This window comes from Pipistrellus hanaki (genome assembly GCF_964339955.1).
Source record: "Pipistrellus hanaki genome assembly, chromosome: X".
In the NCBI taxonomy this organism is placed as follows: domain Eukaryota; kingdom Metazoa; phylum Chordata; class Mammalia; order Chiroptera; family Vespertilionidae; genus Pipistrellus; species Pipistrellus hanaki.
Window position 1 is genome coordinate 100465847 of NC_140524.1, and position 22275 is coordinate 100488121.

The 22275-nt window shown below is 46.9% G+C and overlaps 1 protein-coding gene across 1 annotated transcript in view; it reads right to left on the reverse strand.

Annotated features, from left to right (window-relative positions):
• Positions 1-8707: 8707 nt before the first annotated feature.
• The window catches only part of PRPS2 (phosphoribosyl pyrophosphate synthetase 2), a 34329-nt gene continuing 20761 nt past the window's right edge, over positions 8708-22275 (reverse strand). Inside the window, exons 5-7 of the mRNA XM_084869906.1 lie at positions 13899-14072; positions 12617-12776; positions 8708-11380 (exon numbers count right to left, since the gene is read on the reverse strand). Coding sequence (XP_084726032.1) covers positions 11288-11380; positions 12617-12776; positions 13899-14072 — 427 coding nt within the window. The 3' untranslated portion in view covers positions 8708-11287. The remainder of the gene's footprint in view (positions 11381-12616; positions 12777-13898; positions 14073-22275) is intronic.

Here is a 22275-nt window from a genome sequence, read left to right on the forward strand (position 1 = left end):
CATGCCCTTGACCAGAATCGAACCCGGGGCCTTTCAGTCCGCAGACCGACACTCTATCACTGAGCCAAACTGGTTTTGGCGCTACTGGCATTTTCTGAGAGACTCTCTGTGGTATTGTAAGATGCTTAGCGGCATCTCTAACTAGTCCCATTAAATCAGTGGTTCTCAACCTTCTAATGCCGCAACCCTTTAATCCAGTTCCTCGTGTTGTGGTGACCCCCAACCATAACATTATCTTCGTTGCTACTTCATAACTGTAATTGTGCTACTGTTATGAATGGTAATGTAAATATCTGTGTTTTCCGATGGTCTTAGGCTACCCTGCTAGTGGTTCTCAACCTGTGGGTCAACCTGTCTGCTGTTGAGCCTAAGACCTTCGGAAAACACAGATATCTACACCATGATTCATAACAGTAGCAAAATCACAGTTATGAAGTAGCAAGGAAAATAATGTTATGATTGGGGGTCACCACCACATGAGGAGCTGTATTAAAGGGCCGCGGCATTAGGAAGGGTGAGAGCCACTGCAGTAGATGCAGTAGCATGACCCCTTCAGCTGTAATAACCACAGATGTCTCCAGACATTGCACAACAGCCCGGGGGAGGGGGAGCAAAAGCGCCCACATTGAAAACCACTGTTCCGTAGCTACCTCAGAGATGTTCCAATTGACCTGGTGGCGTCGCACACCCACCCGAAAGGAACTTTGGGTTCTAAGCAGGTGCAAAGCTTCCAGTGGGTTCCATCGCCAGTTAGAGATGGCCAGCTTTGCTTGCAGTCCACTGTCACCGAAAGCCTTGCTTCTCAAAGTGGGGTCCCCAAGGGATTGTTCCCTTCCTCACTGCTTACTGGGCCTTTTGTAGGTAGAGTCAAAATACCCAGTACTAGTCCTGGTCAGCTTGGCTCAGTGGATAGAGCATCGGCCTGCTGACTGAATGGTCCCAGGTTTGATTCTGGTCAAGGACACATGCCCAGGTTGCAGGCTCGATCCCTAGTGTGGGGCGTGCAGAAGGCAGCCATCAATGATGCTCTCTCATCATTGATGTTTCTGTTTCTCTCTCCCTCTCCCTTCCTCTCTGAAATTAATAAAAATGTATTTAAAAAAAAGACCCAGTTCTGTTTGAAATCCTTCACCCAGTCCCGTGGTCGGCAAACTGCAGCTCACAAGCCACATGCGGCTCTTTGGCCCCTTGAGTGTGGCTCTTCCACAAAATACCATGGCCTGGGCAAGTCTATTTGGAAGAAGTGGTGTTAGAAGAAGTTTAAAAAATGTGACTCTCCAAAGAAATTTCAATCGTTGTACAGTTGCTATTTGGCTCTGTTGACTAATGAGTTTGCCGACCACTGGCTCAGTCTCTCTGGGGAGAATTTGAAAAACACAGTCTGGCTTGGGAAATCAGCTGATAATGATCAGGGTTAATATGCTGAATGGAAAAGCCCCAAATCAGCTGAAAGTATTAGGTATAATAATAATAATAATAATAATAATAATAATGTGTGATCTTTCCCGAGGATTTGTTATGAGGCAGACACTGTTTTAACTGCTTCATATGTATTATCTCCTTAAATACTAAAAATCTATAATGTATTATCCCCCACCACCACCACTTTTTTTTTTTTTTTTTTTTTTTTTTTTTTTTTACCAAAATGATGGAATGAATGCAGGAAAGATAATGGACATTCCCCAGGCCCCATATGACATTCACACAGACAGTAAAAATCAAATGCCTTCTTAGCAAAGCACTTGGCTACGCAAACCATTTGTCAAAATCAGCAGTCTTCTTACATATAAACAGTCATTGATCCATATTGGTCGTGGGACGGGTCCCATTCCAAGCAGTAACAAAGCTCTGAAATACTTGGGAAGAAAACTGACATGACATGGTGGGAAGGAAGGGCGTGGGGGGAGGGGAGAGGGCTGATACTTCACCTAGAGGCTGTGTGCCGGCCATTTCCCCTCCAGATCCACTCTGCAGGCCTTTCTGCCCTGCTCTGTGACCCTGGAGGCTGAGCTGTAAGAACTTCATCAACAGCTTCCTGTTGGGTCCGAGTATGTAACTCCTTGGCTCCCGCCCCCACACCCCATGCCCCCGTGCTAGCTGTGGGTTGGCTGCGACCCACTAATGAAACTCTTTTCAGCTGATGCCCTCCCAATGGCTACTCTTCCCAAATTCCACTAATTACCCCTTCCCTCTGCCATTTGAGCTCTGGTGTTGTAAGGACCCCCACCCCCACTCCCCCCTCGAACTGCTGTAGCATCCTTTCTGATTTCCCTAAATCCTGTCCACTGTCACTAACAGTCACTTTGCTAAACTTGTCAATTTCTTACTTGATTGTGCTGCCTGTTTCCTGCCAGGACCCTGGAGGATGCAATAAAGATGTAAATAAATGAAGGGAAATACACTCAGGGGCCAGATGATGATGATCTCTGAACACATATCCGGCCATTCAGTGTATATAGAATAAAAGGCTAATATGCAAACGGTCCCCTTGACCAGTAGTTCGACCAGCAGGCAGGCCAGCCAACCGCCCATGTCCCCTCCCTCTGGCCAGGCTGGCAGGACCTCACCCATGGACGAATTCATGCACCAGGCCTCTATTCAGAGATCATAATAATCTGGCCACTTAGTGTATATCGTTATCAGGGCTGAAGGGCACAACACTGTAAAAAATGAAAATTTTAGCCAGGTCGGCATGGCTCAGTGGTTGAGCATTGATCTATGAAACAGGAAGTCACGGTTTGATTCCCAAACAGGGCACATGCCCGAGTTGTGGGTTCCATCTCCAGTGTGGGGCTTGCAGGAGGCAGCCAATCTATGATTCTCTGTCATCATTGATGTTTCTATCTCTCCCTTTCCCTCTCTGAAATCAATAAAAATACACTTAAAAAATCTAAATGCAGACATTCAACATTAAAAGTACTAGAAGAAACCTCTCTTTATATAAAAACTTTTTAAATGTGTGATCTCCCCCCGCCCCCAAAGGTGACTTTAAGTGCTGTGGTGAAAATGTTCTAAATGGCAGGCGTATATGTCCAGGTATGTGCTGGATTGTTCTATATGGACAAAGAGGGACACATTCTTCTAGGACAAAACCCTAAGATTTTGAAACATTACTGTGTAAAAGCTGAAAAAGGGTTTTTGATTTTTTTTTGGGGGGGGGGGTGTGTCTAACGCTGCTATTTAAAAGCTACAAGAATTTGGTCTCCTTATAGTTTAAGGCAGTGAAATGTGTTACATTCTTTGCTCCTTTCATTTCTCTCTCTGTCTCACTCTCTGTTTCTATTTCTCTCTCTGAAAGCATTTCGAATGGGCCTTTTAGTATGGAAAATAACGAGTGAAGGACTTTCATTTTTCTTTTCTTTTCATAGATAATAATGTGGTGTAGATAGATACAGATAATAATAGATGATAGATAGACAATAGATTAGATGATAGATAGATGATAGATGATAGACATAGATAGATGATAGATAGATGATAGGTGATAGATAGGGATAGATAATAGTAGATTAGATAGATAGATGATAGATATAGATAGATGATAGATGATATAGATAGATAGATGATATAGATAGGTGATAGATAGATAGATGATATAGATAGATAGATAGATAGATAGATAGATAGATAGATAGATATAGATATAGATATAGATAGATAGATAGATAGATAGATAGATTATAGATAGAGAGATAGACAGAGATAGAGATAGCTAATAGTTGATGCCCGGAAGCATCCCTCGTTTAGTGATTTCACTAGGGAGACTCCCAGCTGTGACTCATCCCAGTGAAAAGAGACAAACCAAAATGAGCAGCCGGGAGAGGTCCGTGGAGCAGTGATGGAGGGAGCCAGGCACCAGCTCGGGGCGCACTCAGCCCCAGCGCCAGGGAAAGCACACAGGAAACACTGCCTTCCGGGCAGCTCATTAGAGACTCGGCGCCCGGGGTTTTTAGTGGGGCCGGTCACGTAGGCACCCTCTGCCTGACTCGCACCCAGACTCCAGACTCCCCGGAGGAAAGCAGGTGTTCGGTGTAAGTCACACCGTTTGCAAACACCCCTATGGTTAGCCACAGCGAGCCCCCTCTTCCCAGCTCTGGGAACAGGGGGACCCACTAGAAATGCAAGTTCCCAGCAGCCGGTCAAAGGCCAGCCTTGGACCCAGCCCTCAGGCCTGCTGTGTGCTCTTGTCTGCTCAGATATAGACACACACACATGCGCAGATGGACACAGATGAACCCATCTTCATCTCGTCACGAGCCATTTTTCCAATTCCACCCCTGCCCCATGCCCACGAGGAACAACCATTATTATCAGTTCCTTGTCTTTCCAGGGTTTTTTAATCCTTCCCCTCTCTTCCTCTCCCTCCTCCCCCACTTTGTTCCTTGCTTGTCTCCTCTTGTGGAGTTCCTTCTATCCTCCTATAGGGGCAGTCTCTCTTCCTCCCAGCCAGAACGCCTTCGCTGTCTGGCTAATCCACGCTTTACGGATGCATCCCTCTGTTGCTGGACAGCCGGGTTATTTCTATCTCTGGTATCACCAGCAGCACTGCAGTGACTAACCTTGAACCTGTGGAGACCTTCTGCTAAGAGTTAGTTGATGGCCCAGAAGATGGCCACAGCCTGGGCCCAGTCGCCTGCAGGTCAGGCAGCTTAAGAGCCAACACTGGAGGCAGAGCCGAGCCGTATGAAAATGGGCCTCTCATTGGCTGGGCTCCCTCGTGCTTGGTTTTCTGAGTCTCACTGCATTACCCTTTTTCTTTTTGGTGGTCAGGAACCGCCTAGGTCGGTAGTTAAGGTTTAGTGTAGGGTTGCTAGATTTGACAAATTGGGACATGCTTATACTAACGAGTTGGCTGTTTATCACAAATCCAAATTTAGCCCTAGCTGGTGTGGCTCAGTGGATAGAGCGTCGGCTTGTGGACCAAAGCGTCCAGGGTTTGATTCAGATCAAGAACACGTTCCTTGGTTGCAGGCTCCTCCCCAGCCCGGGCCCTGGTTGGGGCTCATGCAGGAGGCAACCAATCGATGTGTTTCTCACATCGATGTTTCTGTCTTTCCCTCTTTCTTCCACTCTTCCTGAGAATCAATGGAAAAATATCCTCGGGTGAGGATTAACAACAACAAAAATTCAAATTTAATTGGGTCTCCTGTATTTAATCTGGCAGCCCTAGTTTAGTGTCATGTTAATCTAGAGCACATGTGTCAAACACAAGGCCCGCGGGCCAAATCCAGCCCACCAGGCCTTGCAATGTGGCCCGCACCGCGCTGTCATCACTGCACTCCGCTGTCAGTTTATGACATTGTCAGTTTATGACTGTTCAGTAAACCATTCGGCCCACGATTTAGGCTGGATTTTAGATTTTGGCCCCTTCTCTGATTGAGTTCGACACCCCTAATCTAGAGATTTAAACATTGAAAAAGTCTTGGGATCAAGTCTCTGAAATTAAAAAGAAGCCCTGGCCGGCTTGGCTCAGTGGGTAGAGCGTCAGCCTGCAGACTGAGGGGTCCCAGGTTCGATTCCGGCCAAGGGCACATGCCTGGGTTGCGGGCTCCATCCCCAGTGGAGGGTGTGCAGGAGGCAGCTGGTCAATGATTCTCTCTCATCATTGATGTTTCTCTCTCTCCTTTTCCCTTCCTCTCTGAAATCAATGAAGAAATATATATATATTTTTAAAAAAGAAGCATCAGCCAGCATCCACAGTGGTGGTTGAACAAGTCTACAGCTGGGGACAGAAACCCAAGTGTGAGTCCCATCTCTGCTATTTGATTCCAGCAGAGACAGCAAAGTGGTCCATAGAGCCACTTACTGGGACATACTCTCCTGCAGCTGACAGCAACCTAAACAAGCCCCTTAAGCAAACTGCGCTGGCCCCCCAATGCCACACTTCTGGCTTGGGGAAGAAGAATTCGCCTTATTGTTTCTCTATGCACGTTGCTTGATTGGGGTGAGCCTGAGAAGTAGGTATGAACCCCACCGGTTCCTCAATTCCTGCTGCCTGTTTCCCCTCTTAGACCCTGACAGTCAGAGCCTGCTTGGTGAAAAGGAGGGAGGACTTGAATGGCATTTTATAACCAGACCGCAATGTGAACCCTTTTAGCTGGAACCAATCATCTTCTTTGTTAGAAATGTGCAAGGACCATGAGTCTGCTCTTTGTCAACGCCACGTGGACACAGAACACTGGCCACACAGTTCCTTGGTATGGAGTATGTTCTTAGCAGTGCAAAGCCCCCTGCCACAATTTACCTTGTCTTTTGAGAACTGTTGTTAAACCTCATTCAAGGATATTTCTTTCCCATTGATTTTTAGAGAGAGCAGAGGGAGGGGAAACGAGACAGAGAAATATCCATGTGAGACAGATACATCGATTGGTTGCCTCCTGCATGCCCCCTAAACCCGGGCCAGGGATGGAACCCGCAACCCAGGCATGTGCCCTTGACTGGAATTGAACCTGGGAACCTTCACTCCGTAGGCCAACACTCCTAACCACTGAGCCAACCGGCCAGGGCTAACCTTGCCTTTTGTTTCTCATCCCCCCTGTTACAGTGAATTGGGGAGCACCTCTCTGCTCAGAGCTGTAAGTTTCATTTCACCTTGAAACGAAAGTGTGCTGAAGGTGTCCTTGACAGGATATGCAAAGTCATGTGACAAAACCTCCTTTCCTGTGGAGGATGGTTCCACGTGAGTATCAGGTTCGCCAGAAGAGACCTGAGGGTCAGGTGCTTTGGAAAAAAGCCCCCGATGCAAATAACGGAGGAGCTGACTTGCTTCAAAAGAGAAGAGGCTATTTGTGGATGCAATGGGCCCCAACAGGCTGTCCTCTGCCTTGGAAAATCCGAAGCAGTTCAGCCAGGTGGGCATTACAGAGAGTCTGTCTGGCCATCTGGCCTGCGTAGACCCGGGAAGTAAATTCATCAGGCGTCAGGTAGAGTGGAAAGAACAGCCTCTGTGTTTGAGGGACGGGACTTCCTAGTCAAAATGTTAACTCACACCTGTCCATTCCTTCATGCAATTCACAATTCCATTGCATTCGAAGCACCATCAGTCACAAAGCTGAAGAATCAAACACCTGCGAGGGAGCTGGTGAGCAAACCAGATTGGCCCACAAGGAAGCTGATATTCTAAGAAGTCATAGATCTAGTAATATGCAAAACTGGTTCCAGTTCATGTTTTTCTGACTCCACTGCCCATGTTCTTTCTGCAAGTCATCTAATGTGCCAGGTCCTCGGCCACTGAACTAGAAAATAAGTCTTCTTTGAGTTTGGGATTCTAAAGATGTATTTTCCATATTTGATGCACTATTCGGATTAGATGCTGTCATGTTTCAATGACCTATGGCTAACAAACCACTGTGAAACTTATCGGTTTAAACAGCTGCCATTTTGTGTGTTCATCGTTCTGAGTTGGGGCTCTGCTGGGCTGTTCTTCTGTTAATCTGTTTGGGGCGTCTCATGAGGTTGAAGTCAGATGGCTTTGTTCACATGTCTGGTGTCCCAGTGGGAAAGGTTGGGAGCCTATAACCTTTTTCTTTATCAATCCTCACCCGAGGATATTTTTCCATTGACTTGTAGAGAGTGGCAGAGAGAGGGACAGAGAAATATTGATGTGAGAGAAACACATCGATTAGTTGCCTCCTGCACATGCTCTGGCCAGGGCCCGAGCCAGGGAGGAGCCTGTGACCAAGGTATGTGCCCTTTCTGATCACCCTCAGCTGACTGGCCCTCTGAACCTCTATGTCATCTTTCCCTGTCACTTGGCCTGTCCATCCTGTAGCACAATCAGATTTGGTGAGACCTATCACAAGCAATGAAACACTCCTAGAGGTGTGACAGCACTGCTAGGTGGAAGTGAAGTGCTTTTGGTGTTTACAGCACTCTATGTCTCTCTCCCTTTTAGTACATCCTATCCCATTCTCTTAAATAGATCTGCCCCGATTGACCTGGTTTTAATTCTTTCTATTTCACTGGGACTTTAAGACAAAAGGATACCCTGCTCCATTGTCCACACTTTAAAGCTGAGCGTTACTGGGCAAACATAATTATAAATCTACTTTGTCCCCACAAGAGTAACATAAAGCATCAGTGAACAGCTGTTTGCAGGGAGCAGGACACTGCTGGGCACCTCTGAAATCAAAGCATGTGCAAAACCTCTAGGGGCCTGCACTTCAGTCTGGTCTGCTCTGCCTATGGATCCTGAGTATTACTCCTTTGCTATGTACACACACTTGTGTGATCTACAATTTAATTTTTTTAAATATCTCTATATATTTTGTTGATTTCAGAGAGGAAGGGTGAGAGAAACATCATTGATGAGAGAGAACCATTGATTAGCTGCCTCCTGCACGCCCCCTACTGGGGATCAAGCATGCAACCCAGGCAGGTACCCTGACAGGAATCAAACCTGGGACCCTTCAGTCCGCAGGCAGACACTCTATCCATTGAGCCAAACCAGCCAAGGCATGATCTCCAATTTTATAGGAAACGTCTAGAATGACCAACTTGGATTTGGATGCCTTCTGCTACACAGCTGTATGCTTAAGGGCAAGGAGACTGCTAACCCATCCTTCAGAGATACCTTCCAATTGGAAAAGATCTAACTTCTGGCTTTTCTGTCCTTTTCTGTGGCGGGCGACAGTAGCACACACATTTGCAGAAAACGCATTACTCCATCCAAACACATCACTCCACAATGAGGATACACACCACGAAGGAAAGGAGTAGTATAACTTTATTGAAATGTTCCAGTACAGCATTGGAAGATCTTCAGATCGCATGTTCTAAGGCAAGACAAACACTGCAAGTGCTATGTGCCCCATCTAGCTGGCATGTCCCCTATCGAAGGACAGCTATGAGTTAGCGTATGAATGGAGATGAAGTTGGAGGCGGAGCGGTTCTGTATGTTCCCATTTCTCTGCCCCCCTTTTTGGCTGGCTGTACACCGAGGTGGCCTCCACTTTTGCAGGGCTGGGCAGGCTCCACCTCCCCAGTGTTTTCACTTCAATGCTTTCGCATCAGCAGCAACAGAAGCGAATGCTGGGGTGAACTGAACCCAAACAGCTCATGTCAACACCGCCACTGCATGTAGCCTAGTCTAGTCTAAGGAGCTAATCAGTGTATTAGAAGCACTTCCACACACACACACGTGGTGCTAAAGAATGTAACAATCAGTTCCTAAGTCAGAGAATGACAAGAGATTTTCTATCATGTTTGAATCTTCAGATCACTATTTGAAAATTAACTCTATGTAACTATCCATGTTAGATAAAATGATTACCTTCAAATCAACTGGTGTTAGCCACGTCAACATGTCCACACTTGTAGGCCACACTGTCTACGTATGCGTGTTCGTAACTACATTTTCACTTCTCTAGGCGTAGAGATTCCAAGAAATGCAGGTAGGTATCACTCATTTATCAAAAATTAAAACTACATAGCATCTACTTAAACTTTTTACCTCTCTCAAGTCGACTCTTTTTAAATACAGTCATCTGTAGCGCATAGCTGGCTTTCCCAAGCTATGTCACTGCCTCTCCCAAACCATTTAAAGGGGCAAAGAAATGATAGTTTCTGCAATGACCACAATGACACTCTTTCACCTCCATCCCTCCTCTGCTGCAATGAAGCTCAAGACCTTCAAGACTACTCTACTGGCTAATGGCTTCAATAGATTTCACGTCTGCACCCGCAGAATTTAAAGAATTGGTTCCAATTTCCCAGTTTTAAAATTCAGCAGAGGAAGGGGGAGATGGCTGCTTATTATTCTATGCGGGCAAATTCTCCTCTTCTGGGGCTGGAGAATTCAGATGATCGCACAACAATGGGCACGCGATGAAATTCACAAAGAGGCAAGCATGCCTTCTGCAGAGTCGGGGAGGCGCCTCACGTAGGAGGATGGCATGAAGGGTCATCTTGGGGAGCAAGCAATCTTCCCTCCACCACCACTCCTGGGCCCCCATTTGAATATCATTTCAATGCAGGAACTAAAGCTTACTTATTGGTAACTTTTGCGGGGGTCTTTCTTGCCCCCATTTTTCATGTAGCTGAAATAATCAGTTGCTGAATTAATTCAGGCTTTAGCGCAGGGGTCCTCAAACTTTTTAAAGTGGGGGCCAGATCACGGTCCCTCAGAGAGCTGGAGGGCCGGACTATATGAACTACTAATTCCTACTGTAACACCTCGGCTGCGCTCACTGCCCAAAAAACCTGGCGGGCCGGATCAGACTCCTCTGCGGGCCGCATGTGGCCCGCGGGCCGTAGTTTGAAGACCCCTGCAAATAATCAGTTGCCTAAACTTGCTGCAACTGACTAGGAACAACAAAAGAACATTCCAAACCAAAACGAATGACGTGGAAATAGGCATTTAGTGTAACTCGCCCAAATCCACCTTTTTATTTAGGTCAAATGCAAAATGATGATCTGATTAGTCCATGTGAGGGGGCTTTAAACATTTTTGTTTTGGGGAAATGATTGGGGAAAAGGCCAAGTAAAAGCTAGAGCTAAAAATGTCACCTAAGACAAGACGACGACAGGACAAGAGATGCCCAAAGAACTGTGAGTCTGGGATGGACAGAGGCCAGCATGGCTGTGACCGTGAGCACAGACACTCTCTCAGCAATGGGATCTAAATCCGGCGGACCACTCAACATCCTTTTGGAATTTGAGAACATGACATTTCTAACATGTGACCATTACATGTTTAACAGTGACTGGCCGTCTTAAACGACATAATGGTCACATGTTAGAAATGTCATGTAATGGTAACAGTGACTGGCCGTCTTAAACGACATAAAATTTGGTCCCAATTAAGCACAATAACACACACAAAAATCACGGTATTAGACATTTTCTAAAGTATTGTTAAAAGGGCTCATTCTATACCCGAATGGCCCTAAGTAGCATTATCCCTGTATGCCTGCATGGAAGTCTTTATCCTAATGTCACCGCTGGGAAACCCTGAACTATATAAATTATGAACTGCCACGCATTGGAATGACACACTTGAAAGCTGTGGCCTCAAAATCTGGAGAGGACAAAGGAAAATGTCACCTGTGAAAACAAGTCAAGATGACAGGAATATTTCTGGTCGATGACAGTGCACAGATCAATCACGCCCGCCCTCACCCCACACTGGAAAGAGACGGTCTCGAGGTACAGAGGGGGAAGCAGTGGGTCTTGGTGGGGGGACAGAGATCTGATGTCTTGCGTTCTAACTGCTGAGCCCTAAAGCTAAGAATCAAGTACAAACACACTCTCAGAAGCCGGCAGGCTGGCTCCGTGCTCCCGTCCAGGTTCACAGCGGCACGTGGCTGAACAGGTAGGACACGGACTCCCCGTTGTGGGTCCTGCGGATGGCCTCGGCCAGGATCATGGAGATGTCAATAACCTGAGCGCCAGACACAGAGAAGGCCGGGAAAGGGAGGCATCAGATTTTGTTAAACACACAAAAGCCCCCAAATCGGCACTATTTCACAGTCTCCAAATGTGCAGCCTCTTACACCAAACCCTATGGGATCCTGGGAGTGGGACTTTCAGGGCAGATACCCAATAGCTTTGCAGGCCCATGGCTACCCAGAAACACCCTTTTCTCAGGGGGTTGTTGATTTATATATTTTTATTGATGTCAGAGAGGAAGGGAGCGGGAGAGAGAGATAGAAACATCACTGATGAGAGGGAATCATGGATCGGCTGCCTCCTGCACGCCCCCCACTGGGGATGGAGCCTGCAACTCAGGCAAGTGCCCTTGACAGAAATCAAACTCGGGACCCTTCAGTCCGCAGGCCGATGCTCTAGCCACTGAGCAACACCGGCGGGGACCGTTTGTTGTTTTTAAATATAATTGATTTTATTCAGTTATATGGAAGGTTTCTCTCTTGGTTTCAGAAAATGCAGTGACTGTATAACGTTATGAGCACAGCAATCATGATTCTAACTCAAGGACCAGTCGACAAACTGCTTTTTCTGCAAAGGGCTCAGTAGTAAGTATTTTCTACTTTGTTGTGAGAACAGCCAGACAATATATAAATGAACGGGTGTGGCTGTGTTCCAATAAAACTTTAATTACAGAAGCAGATGGTGGGCCGGATTGGGCCCGGGGGCCATTGCTTGCAGACTCTCAACTGTGGCTAATCAGATGGACTTATTGGCCATATGTTAATTCTGCTTAGTTTCAGCACAGCCCGTTTCCTACTGTTGTTCTTTTTTCTTTAAATATGTTTTTACTGATTTCAAGGAGGGAGAGAGAAACATCAATGATGAGAGAGAATCATGATCGGCTGCCTCCTGCACACCCCACACTGGGGATGGAGCCTGCAACCTGGGCATGTGCCCTGATCAGGAATCAAACTGTGACCTCCTGGTTCATAGGTCTACACTCAACCACTGAGCCACACCGGCTGGGCCCTATGTTTTATTATTGTGGTTTTATTCACTTACTATTTCCGACTTTGACCTCTGCCAGCCCCCGCCTTTCTCAGAGACCTGACATGCATTAGGCCCTCCCACGGGAGAAGCCGCGGTCTCTGCTGAGAGTGGCCTCAGTCCCACCCAGAAGGCGCGATGGCGGTTTTCGGGATCTAAGGTAGGCCTGGCGGCCTGGCTCCGCCGGCAGTGTAGACAGTACCTGGATCTTGGAGCAGTGGGTCATCTTGTCCTCTTGAGGGATTGTGTTTGTGACCACCACGGCCTCGAAGGCGGCACTGTTTATTCTGGAGATAGCCGGCCCGGAGAAGATCCCGTGGGTAAGGATGGCGTACACTTTGGTGGCTCCCGCCGAGATCAGCCTATAAAACGGAAGACAAGAAAACAACAAACAAAAAAACAACCGCCAAACAAACAGTCCCTTCTTAGTGTAAATTTAAAAGGAGAAAGTGTGTTCCATAAAGGAAAGCATGAAACCAATTTCATTCCCATGTATTAGCCAAAAACGATCTTTAAGGTATGTGCTGGCAATGTACTTGGTCTGCCTTGAACCCAGGACTACTAACCTTGGCCTTGGGCCTGGGAATTCTCTGTTGCGTTGCACCCCTGGATTGCCCTGTGGCGATTGCTCTCTCCCCTCTGCTGGGACAACCCAACATATCTCTTAGGGAGCAAGACTACCCTTGGCTGAGAGCCGCTGGTTTAAACCCCAACAGCCAGAATACCATTATGTTGGCATATGAACATAAAAAAATCATTGCTTTTGCTTTGTTATCAAGCCTGCAATCAAGCCTGCAAACCAAAGTATGTGCCCCCAACTGGAATCAAACCTGGATCCTTCAATCCTCAGGCCGACACTCTATCTACTGGGCCACACCAGCCAGGACCACTGAGAGACTGTATGTTCTTCGTTTTGTACTGCCTTTGAAGGCTGCAGTGAAGGCTGAACAGAAGAAGTGGGCCCAAGAAAGCCCGAAAGATGGTCTCTTTCCTTCTGTGCTGTTTCTAGGGACCCTTTATAAAATCTGCTGACAGCTCAACCTTGAACATGGAAATCAGGCCATAGAGGACCAAGGTCTTCTTCCTACCAAGGAAAAATAAAAGGGCCTACAATCTTCTTTGGTCTGAAACGCCACAGCTAAGCAAACAGAAATAATTAAGAAAAATAGTGCCCAGCTGGCATGGCTCAATGGTTGAGCATCTACCTATGAACCAGGAGGTCAGGGTTCGATTCCCGGTCAGGACATATCCTGGGTTGTAGACTCAATCCCCAGTGTGGGGAGTGCAGGAGGCAGCCGATCCATGATTCTCATCAGTGATGTTTCTCTCTCTTTCTTTCTCTCTTTCTCTCTCTCTCTCTCCCCTTTCCTCTCTGAAATCAATAAAAATGTATTTAAAAAAGAAAAACAGGGCTGATTTTTTAAAGCTGGAATTCCCCCTTCTTAATGAGATAGCCTAACACTTCCCCAAACCGCCCCTCATACTTGTCAGCAGCGTGGCAGATAGTGCCACACGTGTCGGCCATGTCATCCACGAGGATGGCCACGCGGTTCTTCACGTCGCCCACCAGCACCATCCGGTCCACTTCGTTCGCCTTCTTCCTCTCCTTGTGGATCAAAGCAAACTCCACGTTCAGCCTGTCCGCTATGGATGTGACCCTGCGCAGACACAAAAGGACTGGTTAACTCCGGCCCATCAGAGCATCTCGTTCTTTCCAGCTGAATGTTAGCAATGTCCTAGCCCAGTGGTCAGCAAACTCATTAGTCCACAGAGCCAAATATCAACAGGACAACGATTGCAATTTCTTCTGAGAGCCACATTTTTTAACCTTAAACTTCTTCTAACGCTACTTCTACAAAATAGACTCGCCCAGGCCATGGTATTTTGTGAAAGAGCCACACTCAAGGGGCCAAAGAGCTGCATGTGGCTCACGAGCCACAGTTTGCAGACCACTGGCTTTGTAAATGCATCATGGAGCTGGGAGAGCAGGGGGCAAACGCAGAAACAGAGCCTGGAAAAGCAGGTGATCCTGAGAAGCTGGAATGCAGCTAAGGTCTTATTCTGCAGACCTTAAATCATTTTGTTTGCTTTCGATGGCGGAGATAAGGGGGGGGGGAGGGGTGAGGGGAAGTAAGGGGGGTGAGAGGAGGTAAGGGGGGGGGGTGAGAGGAGGTAAGGGGGGTGTTGAAAGAAAGCCTCCAGCTCAGCTGAGACCATAGTGTAATGGGAGACTCTGTATAACCCCAGGATGATGGAAGTTAGCTCTTCAGAGTAGGTCACAGCAGGTTTACCTTTACTCGCCTCTTCTCTGAAGTCAATAAAATATCTCTTTAATTAAACCTGAACTACTCTGTTTCACAATCTCCGTGTACCAGTTTTGGTTAATAATGACTATCTCAACAGTGGCAGATGTGTTTCCTTCTAAGGTTTATTTGTTCTTAGCTGTCAACCCAATCACGCTTCGCAAACTACCCAAGAGCGCCCTCTTGTGGCGACATTAAGTACTTTTTGACTGGGAACCAGTTAAGCCTCAAAGCTTTTTCTAAGGCAGCAAGTTCTCATTTGTGGGATAGATATACACCGAGTGGCCAGATGATGATGATCTCTGAACGCATAATAATCTAGCCACTTAGTGTCTGTCCCATAGAATAAAAGGATAATATGTAAATTGGCCCCTTGACCAGGAGTTCGACCAGCAGGCAGGCCGGCCAACCACCCATGTCCCCTCCCCTGGCCAGGCTGGCCGGAACCCACCCATGTACGAAATCATGCACCTGGCCTCAAATATATATATACACTGAGAGGCCAGATTATGATGCATTCAGAGACCATAGTAATCCGGCCACTCAGTGTGTATGTTCCTTGGTAAAATACAACTTTTTGCATCAAGTACAGAAGCCACAGGTAATGTCAGCTGCACAGATCACATGTTACCTGAGAGGCTGTTCTGTCAGCTGGGAAGAGCCCAGTCCAGCCTGAGGATGACAAGGTGTAGCAGCAACTGGGGAAAGGGGGGAAGGGAGAGGCAAACACTTCCAGAGGAACAGACCTGCAAACCCCCAACTCTCCTGGCAGAGGGGGCAGGGGTGGGGCTGCAGGGGCTGTGAGCAAACAGCCTTTCAATGCCGGCCGGCCCCTTACTCTGCTAGCTCGGTGGTCAACAAACAGCAGCTTGCGAGTCACAGGCAGCTCTTTGGCCCCTTGAGTTTTTAGCAAAGGCCAGCTTAGGAGAACCCTAATTAAGTTAATAACAATATACCTACCTATATAGTTTAAGTTTTGAAAAGTTGGCTCAAAAGAAATTTCAAGCATTGTATTGTTGATATTTGGCTCTGTTGACTAATGAGTTTGCCGACCACTGTGCTAGCTCATTCTGCCCTTTTCATTATTATTCTTTTTTTGCCAGACAGTGAGTGTGAAAGGGAGAGGTAGAGACAGACAAATATCAATGTGAGAGAGATGCATTTATTGGTTGCCTCTTGCATGCGCCCCAACTAGGGCCAGGGATTGTCCTTGACCAGAATCGAACCTGGGACCCTTCAGTCAACAGGCCAATGCTCTACCCACTGAGCCAAACTGGCTAGGACTGATTCTGCCCTTCTTAAAGCAGGAGTTGACAGGGGGACTTTCCATAAAAGACGGTGTTTTATGTCAGTAAGGGGAAGCTGTTATTTATTCAGTAGTTTTAGAACAATTAGATGGCTGAGGGGAAAACAGAGTTGGATTCTTATTTCACTCTCTATTCCAAAAACAGTTTTCAGCCGAAACCGGTTTGGCTCAGTGGATAGAGCGTCAGCCTGCGGACTGAAAGGTCCCAGGTTCGATTCTGGTCAAGGGCACGTACCTTGGTTGCGGGCACATCCCCAGTAGGGGGTGTGCAGGAGGCAGCTGATCAATGATTCTCTCTCATTGATGTTTCTAACTCTCTCTTCCTCTCTGTGAAAAATCAATAAAATATATATATTTTTTAAAAATGCCAAAAACAGTTTTCAGGTCAAAGAAAATTGGATCATTAAAAAAGATAAGAATGCCGAAACCGGTTTGGCTCAGTGGTAGAGAGTGAGTCTGCGGACTGAAAGGTCCTAGGTTCGATTCCGGTCAAGGGCATGTACGTTGGCTGCGGGCACATCCCCGGTGGGGGATGTGCAAGAGGTGGCTGGTCGATGTTTCTCTCTCATCGACATTTCTGGCTCTCTATCTCTCTCCCTTCCTCTCTGTAAAAAATCAATAAAGTATTTTTTAAAAATAAATAAATAAATAATAAAAAATAAAAAATAAAAAAGATAAGAATGACTTGGGCTGGTGAACACACAATACAATATACAGATGATGGATTATAGAAGTGTACAACTGAAACCTAGATAATTTTATTAACCAATGTCACCCCAATACATTCAATAAAAAATAAAAATAAAATAAAGACCTTAAAGTAAACAAAATCATGGGAGAAGAAAAATGTTGTTAGAGGGCGAATCCTTCAGAAACCCAGGAGCCATAATTGAAGAAGAGATACCGTGTTTCCCCAAAAATAAGACATCCTCCGAAAATAAGACCTAGCGCATGGAAAGATAAGACATCCCCTGAAAATAAGACCTAGCGCAACTTTGGGAGAAAAAATTAATGTAAGACACTGTCTTATTTTCGGGGAAACAGGGTAGATAGGACTACATAAGAATGTTTTAAAAGCTGGAACCGATTTGGCTCAGTGGATAGAGCGTCAGCCTGCAGACTCAAGGGTCTCAGATTCGATTCTGGTCAAGGGCATGTACCTTGGTTGTAGGCACATTACCAGTGGGAGGTGTGCAAGAGGCAGCTGATGTATGTTTCTCTCATCGACGTTTCTAACTTTCTATCCCTCTCCCTTCCTCTCTGTAAGAAATCAATAAAATATATTTTAAAAAATGTTTTAAAAGTCCTGCAGAGAATAAAAATGCACAAAGGGGAGAAATGAAAAACTTGGGGAAATATCAGCCCCCCTTTTCCCCCCTCCCCCACAACCAAGCACACAAGGAACAAAGGCGTGACCGCTCCCTGGGCCGCACTCCTTACAATGCAAACTAAAGGCCTCCAGCCAAGAGAACAATAAGTAACAGACAGGAGCAGACCTTCGTGGAAAATAAACACGCTGGAAAGGGCGCCTGACCTTATCCACAGCAGCCCAGGCAAAGGTTTGCACTGACAGAGAGGAAGGATCACGCACACACTGCGCCTCAGGCAGGTTCCAGAAGGCACTGTTGTCACAGGAGATGAAGCTCTTCCAGGGGGACAAGATGTGGAGGTGGTTGCCCTGGCCGGTGTGGCTCAATGGATAGAGCATTGGCCTATGGACTGAGGAGTCCCAGGTTCGATTCTGGTCAGGGCACATGCCCAGGTTGCGGGCTCTATCCCCAGGGTGGGGCATGCAGGAGGAGAATCCATGATTCTCTCACATCATGGATGTTTCGGTCTCTCCCTCTCCCTTCCTCTCTGAAATCAATAAAAAAAAAACATATATATGATGTTGAGTGGAAGACAGTGATATTGATGATCCAGACCCTGTGTAGGCCTAGGCTAATAATGTGGGTGTGTCTTAATTTCTAACAAGAAAGTTTAGGCCGAAGCCGGTTTGGCTCAGTGGTAGAGCGTCGGTCTGTGGACTGAAGGGTCCCGGGTTCGATTCCGGTCAAGGGCATGTACATTGGTTGCGGGCACATCCCCGGTGGGGGGGTGCAGGAGGCAGCTGGTCGATGTTTCTCTCTCATCGATGTTTCTAGCTCTCTATCTCTCTCCCTTCTGCTCTGTAAAAAATCAATAAAATATATTTAATAAAAAAAAAAGAAAGTTTAGTAAAAAAAAATTTTTTTAAATAATAAAAGCCTTATAGAATAAGAATGTAAAAAAATACAGGGTGTCCCCCCAAAATACAAACTTTCACAGTGACTAGCTCCATTGTGACAATGAAATGTATTTTTAATAAACACTGCCTTTATAATTATTCAAAGTGTGTGTGTACATTCTTTGGGATATTTTTGTACAATGTGTTTGTTTCAAGCTAAGTGTTACTACAAAGGAGTCAAGAAGTTAAACAGAACTTTAAAGTTTATAAAAAACTACAGTAAGCTAAGATTAATTTATGATGGAAGACATTTAAAATGTACAGTGGACTACAGCAGTGTACAGTGTTGTCCTAGGCCAGTGGTCGGCAAACTCACTAGTTACCAGAGCCAAATATCAACAGTACAACGATTGAAATTTCTTTGGAGAGTCAAGTATTTTAAACTTCTTCTAATGCCACTTCTTCAACATAGACTCGCCCAGGCCGTGGTATTCTGTGGAAGAGCCACACTCAGGGGGCCAAAGAGCCACATTTAGCCAACCAGGGTCCAAGCCTTCTCATGCACTAACCCTCACTCACTGAGTCACCCAGAGCAGCTTCGGTCCTACAAGCTGCATCACGGTAAGTGCCCCATACAGGTGCACCATTTGTATCTTTCATGCTGTATTTCTACTGTGCCTCTTCTTACCATTATGTTACAACTGCCTACAACATCCAGGTATATTGACAAGCCTAGGAGCAACAGGTTACACCATGCAGTCTAGTTGTGTAGCAATCTATACCATCTCAGTTTGTACAAGTACACTCTGTGAAGTTCACACAACAATGGGCTCGCCTAATGATGCATTTCTCAGAACATATTCCTGTCGTTAAGCGACACGTGACAGTACAAACAGTACCTAAGAGTGAAGAACAGAAACTGGTTGAAGGAATCATAACATACACACACAATGGGGTATTACCCAGCGGCAAAAAAACAACGGAGCAAATGAAGTCTTAACAAAAGCACAGTGAAGGAGTATGTACAGCACGTTACCATTTGTGAAATAAAAAGGGAGAAGAATGTCATTCTGACATGGGAAAGAATTCAGGTCTAAAGAAAGGAACAGGAAATGCTACTCTGTTTGAATGATTGCGAAGACCATTATATTTTTAGACTATATATTGAAAACTAGGGCTGGGATAGGGAAAGGCACAAAGGTTTCTGGAATCGATTATTCTTTTGGCTTATTAGCTGCCAATGTAACTTTTTTTGTTTTTTAAAAAAAGAAATATGAGACACAAAAGCCACATATTGTATGATCCCATTTATATGAAACGGGTGGCCTGGTGCACAAAATTCATGCACGGGGGCGGGGGGGGGGGAGGGGATGTTCCTCAGCTCAGCCTGTACCCTCTCCAATCTGGGACCCCTCGAAGGATGTTCTACTATCGGTTTCCAGGGATCAGGCTTAACCCGGCAGTTGGACATCCCTCTCGCAATCCAGCACTGCTGGTTCCTAACCGCTCACCTGCCTGCCTGCCAGAGAGCCCATTCCATGGACAGGAAGGAGATGGGTGGTTGCCAGGCTGGAGCGAAAGGGAACGGGGAGTGACTGCTAATGGGCATGGCGTTTCCTTTGGGGGTGATGGAAATGTTCTGAAGTAGATAGTAGTGACTGATGCACAAATCTGTGAATATGCTGAAAACCACTAAACTGTGCACTTTATTTTTAATTTTTAGAGAAGGAAGAGGGGGAGAGAGAGAGAGAGAGAGAGAGAGAGAAACATCAATGAGAGAGAACATCACTGATAGGCTGCCTATTGCATGGCCCCCACTAGGGATTGAGCCTGCAACACGGGCACGCGCCCTGACTGGGAATCGAACCAGTGATCTCTTGGTTCCTGTGTAGACGCTCAACCGCTGAGCCACACAGATTGAGCTAAACTGTGAACTTTAAATGGGCAAACTGTAGGTATGGGAATTATTTCTCAAGACAGGTGTTATTATTTTTTTAAATATATTTTTATTGATTTCAGAGAGGAAGGGAGATGGAGAGAGATAGAATATCAATGATGAGAGAGAATCATTGATCGCTGCCTCCTGCACACCCCCTACTGGGGATCGAGCCGGCAACCTTGGCATGTGCCCTTGAATGGACTCGAACCCGGGACCCTTCAGTCCACAGGCCGACCCTCTATCCACTGAGCCAAAGCAGCTCAGTGGCAAGAAAGGTGTTATTAATAACAGTTCCATCTCATGCTCATGTGCCCCTTGGCCCACTTATTCCCCTCTAACCTTCCATCAGCCAGTGGACTTGCCATATTGAACACAGACTGCGCTGTGGGCCTTAAGTCAGTGCCAAGTACACCGCAAACATGCCACTGGAAACCACTCCCCATGTGCTCACAGTCCCGTCTTCTCAGCCACACAGCACACCGTGTCTGCACCTGGGGGCCTGGCTGGGCTGACCTGGTGCTGCTCCTGCCCCGTCGCTGCCCGGCTGGGGTCTCTGAAAGCTGACCTCTGCTTCTGCCTCTTACACATGTGTGATCTCCTCCCAGGGCCACTTCCTGCTGCTGCCTGAGCCCCGTCAGTGCCGGGAATCTGAGCAGCAGTGACACCAGGGCACAAAGGGGCTCTCCCAGGGTCAGGGCCTGCACTGCCTGGGCTCCTCGGAAGCTCGGAGCTTCACTCCGAGGGGCCCAGTTGGCCGGCAGGTGGACAAGAGGCAAATGAAGGGCAGGCATTTGCATTTTAAATATGCAACGACCTGGCCAGTGTTGCTCAGTGGCTAGAGCATTGGCCTGCAGACTGAAGGGTCCCAGGTTCGATTCCGGTCAAGGGCATGTACCTGGGTTGCCGGCACATCCCCAGTAGGGGGTATGCAGGAGGCAGGTGATCGATGTTTCTCTCTCATCGATGTTTCTAACTCTATCCCTCTCCCTTCCTCTCTGTAAAATAAAACAATAAAAAAATAAAAATAAATAAACATGCCCTAAAGCTTGGTGGTCACAGTCTCCCCCAGCACATTTAGCTCCCCTGCTTTCTCACCGGCCTGGACAGTGGCCTCTTCTAGTTACTCTTCACCCGAGGATATTTTCCCATTGATTTTTAGAGAGTGGAGCATGGGAGGGGAGTGAGAGGGAGAGAAACATGGATGTGAGAGAGACATGTCGATTGGTTGCCTCTTGCATGTGCCCCGACCCAGACCTGAGATTGAGCCTGCAACCCACGTGCATGCCCTTGATCGGAATCGAACCTGGGAACCTTCAGTCCGAGGGCTGCGCTCTATCCATTGAGCCACACCAGCTAGGGCTGGAGGTCTCTCTTACCTCTCCCTTCCTGATGGAGGCACCTGACTGGGCGGTAAAACTCCACTCCACCTTTTCTCCCTTCCCGGGAAGCAGCGGCAGTCCTGCAAGGTCACCTTGAGCTGCAGGCCCTGGCAGGCAGGAGCACTGCCTGGACCTGCTGCCCCTTTAGTCCCGGAGTCTGCAAGGCCTTCCAGATCTTTCCGCGCCATCCACTGATGTCACTCAGTGCCTGCACCCTGCTGCCCAGGCCTCCGGTTTGATGCCTCCCCCCATTCAAAGGCCCAGGTACATTCAGCCTGGCCTTCCTCCGGGCTGCAGGGGAGAGGTCACCCTTTCTGCCTCCCTCTCTCTGGAAGCTTCCATGTGTGTGCCAACACCCGAGCCGCCACCTTCTTCCTGGATCTGACACGTGACCCCCATGCCACCAGAGCACAGCTTTCAGCCTTTCTTTCTTGGCCTCATATAGCCCCCATTCTTTCTTTTTTTAAAAAAATATGTTTTTATTGCCCTGGCCAGTTTGGCTCAGCAGATAGAGCGTCGGCCTACAGACTGAAGGGTCCCAGGTTCGACTCTGGTCAAGGGCATGTGCCTTGGTTGCAGGCACATCCCCAGTGGGAGGTGTGCAGGAGGCAGTTTCTCTCTCATCGATGTTTTTAACTCTCTATCCCTCTCCCTTCCTCTGTGTAAAAGGTCGGTGAAATATATATATTTTTTAAAAAATAAATAAATAAAAATGTTTTTATTGATTT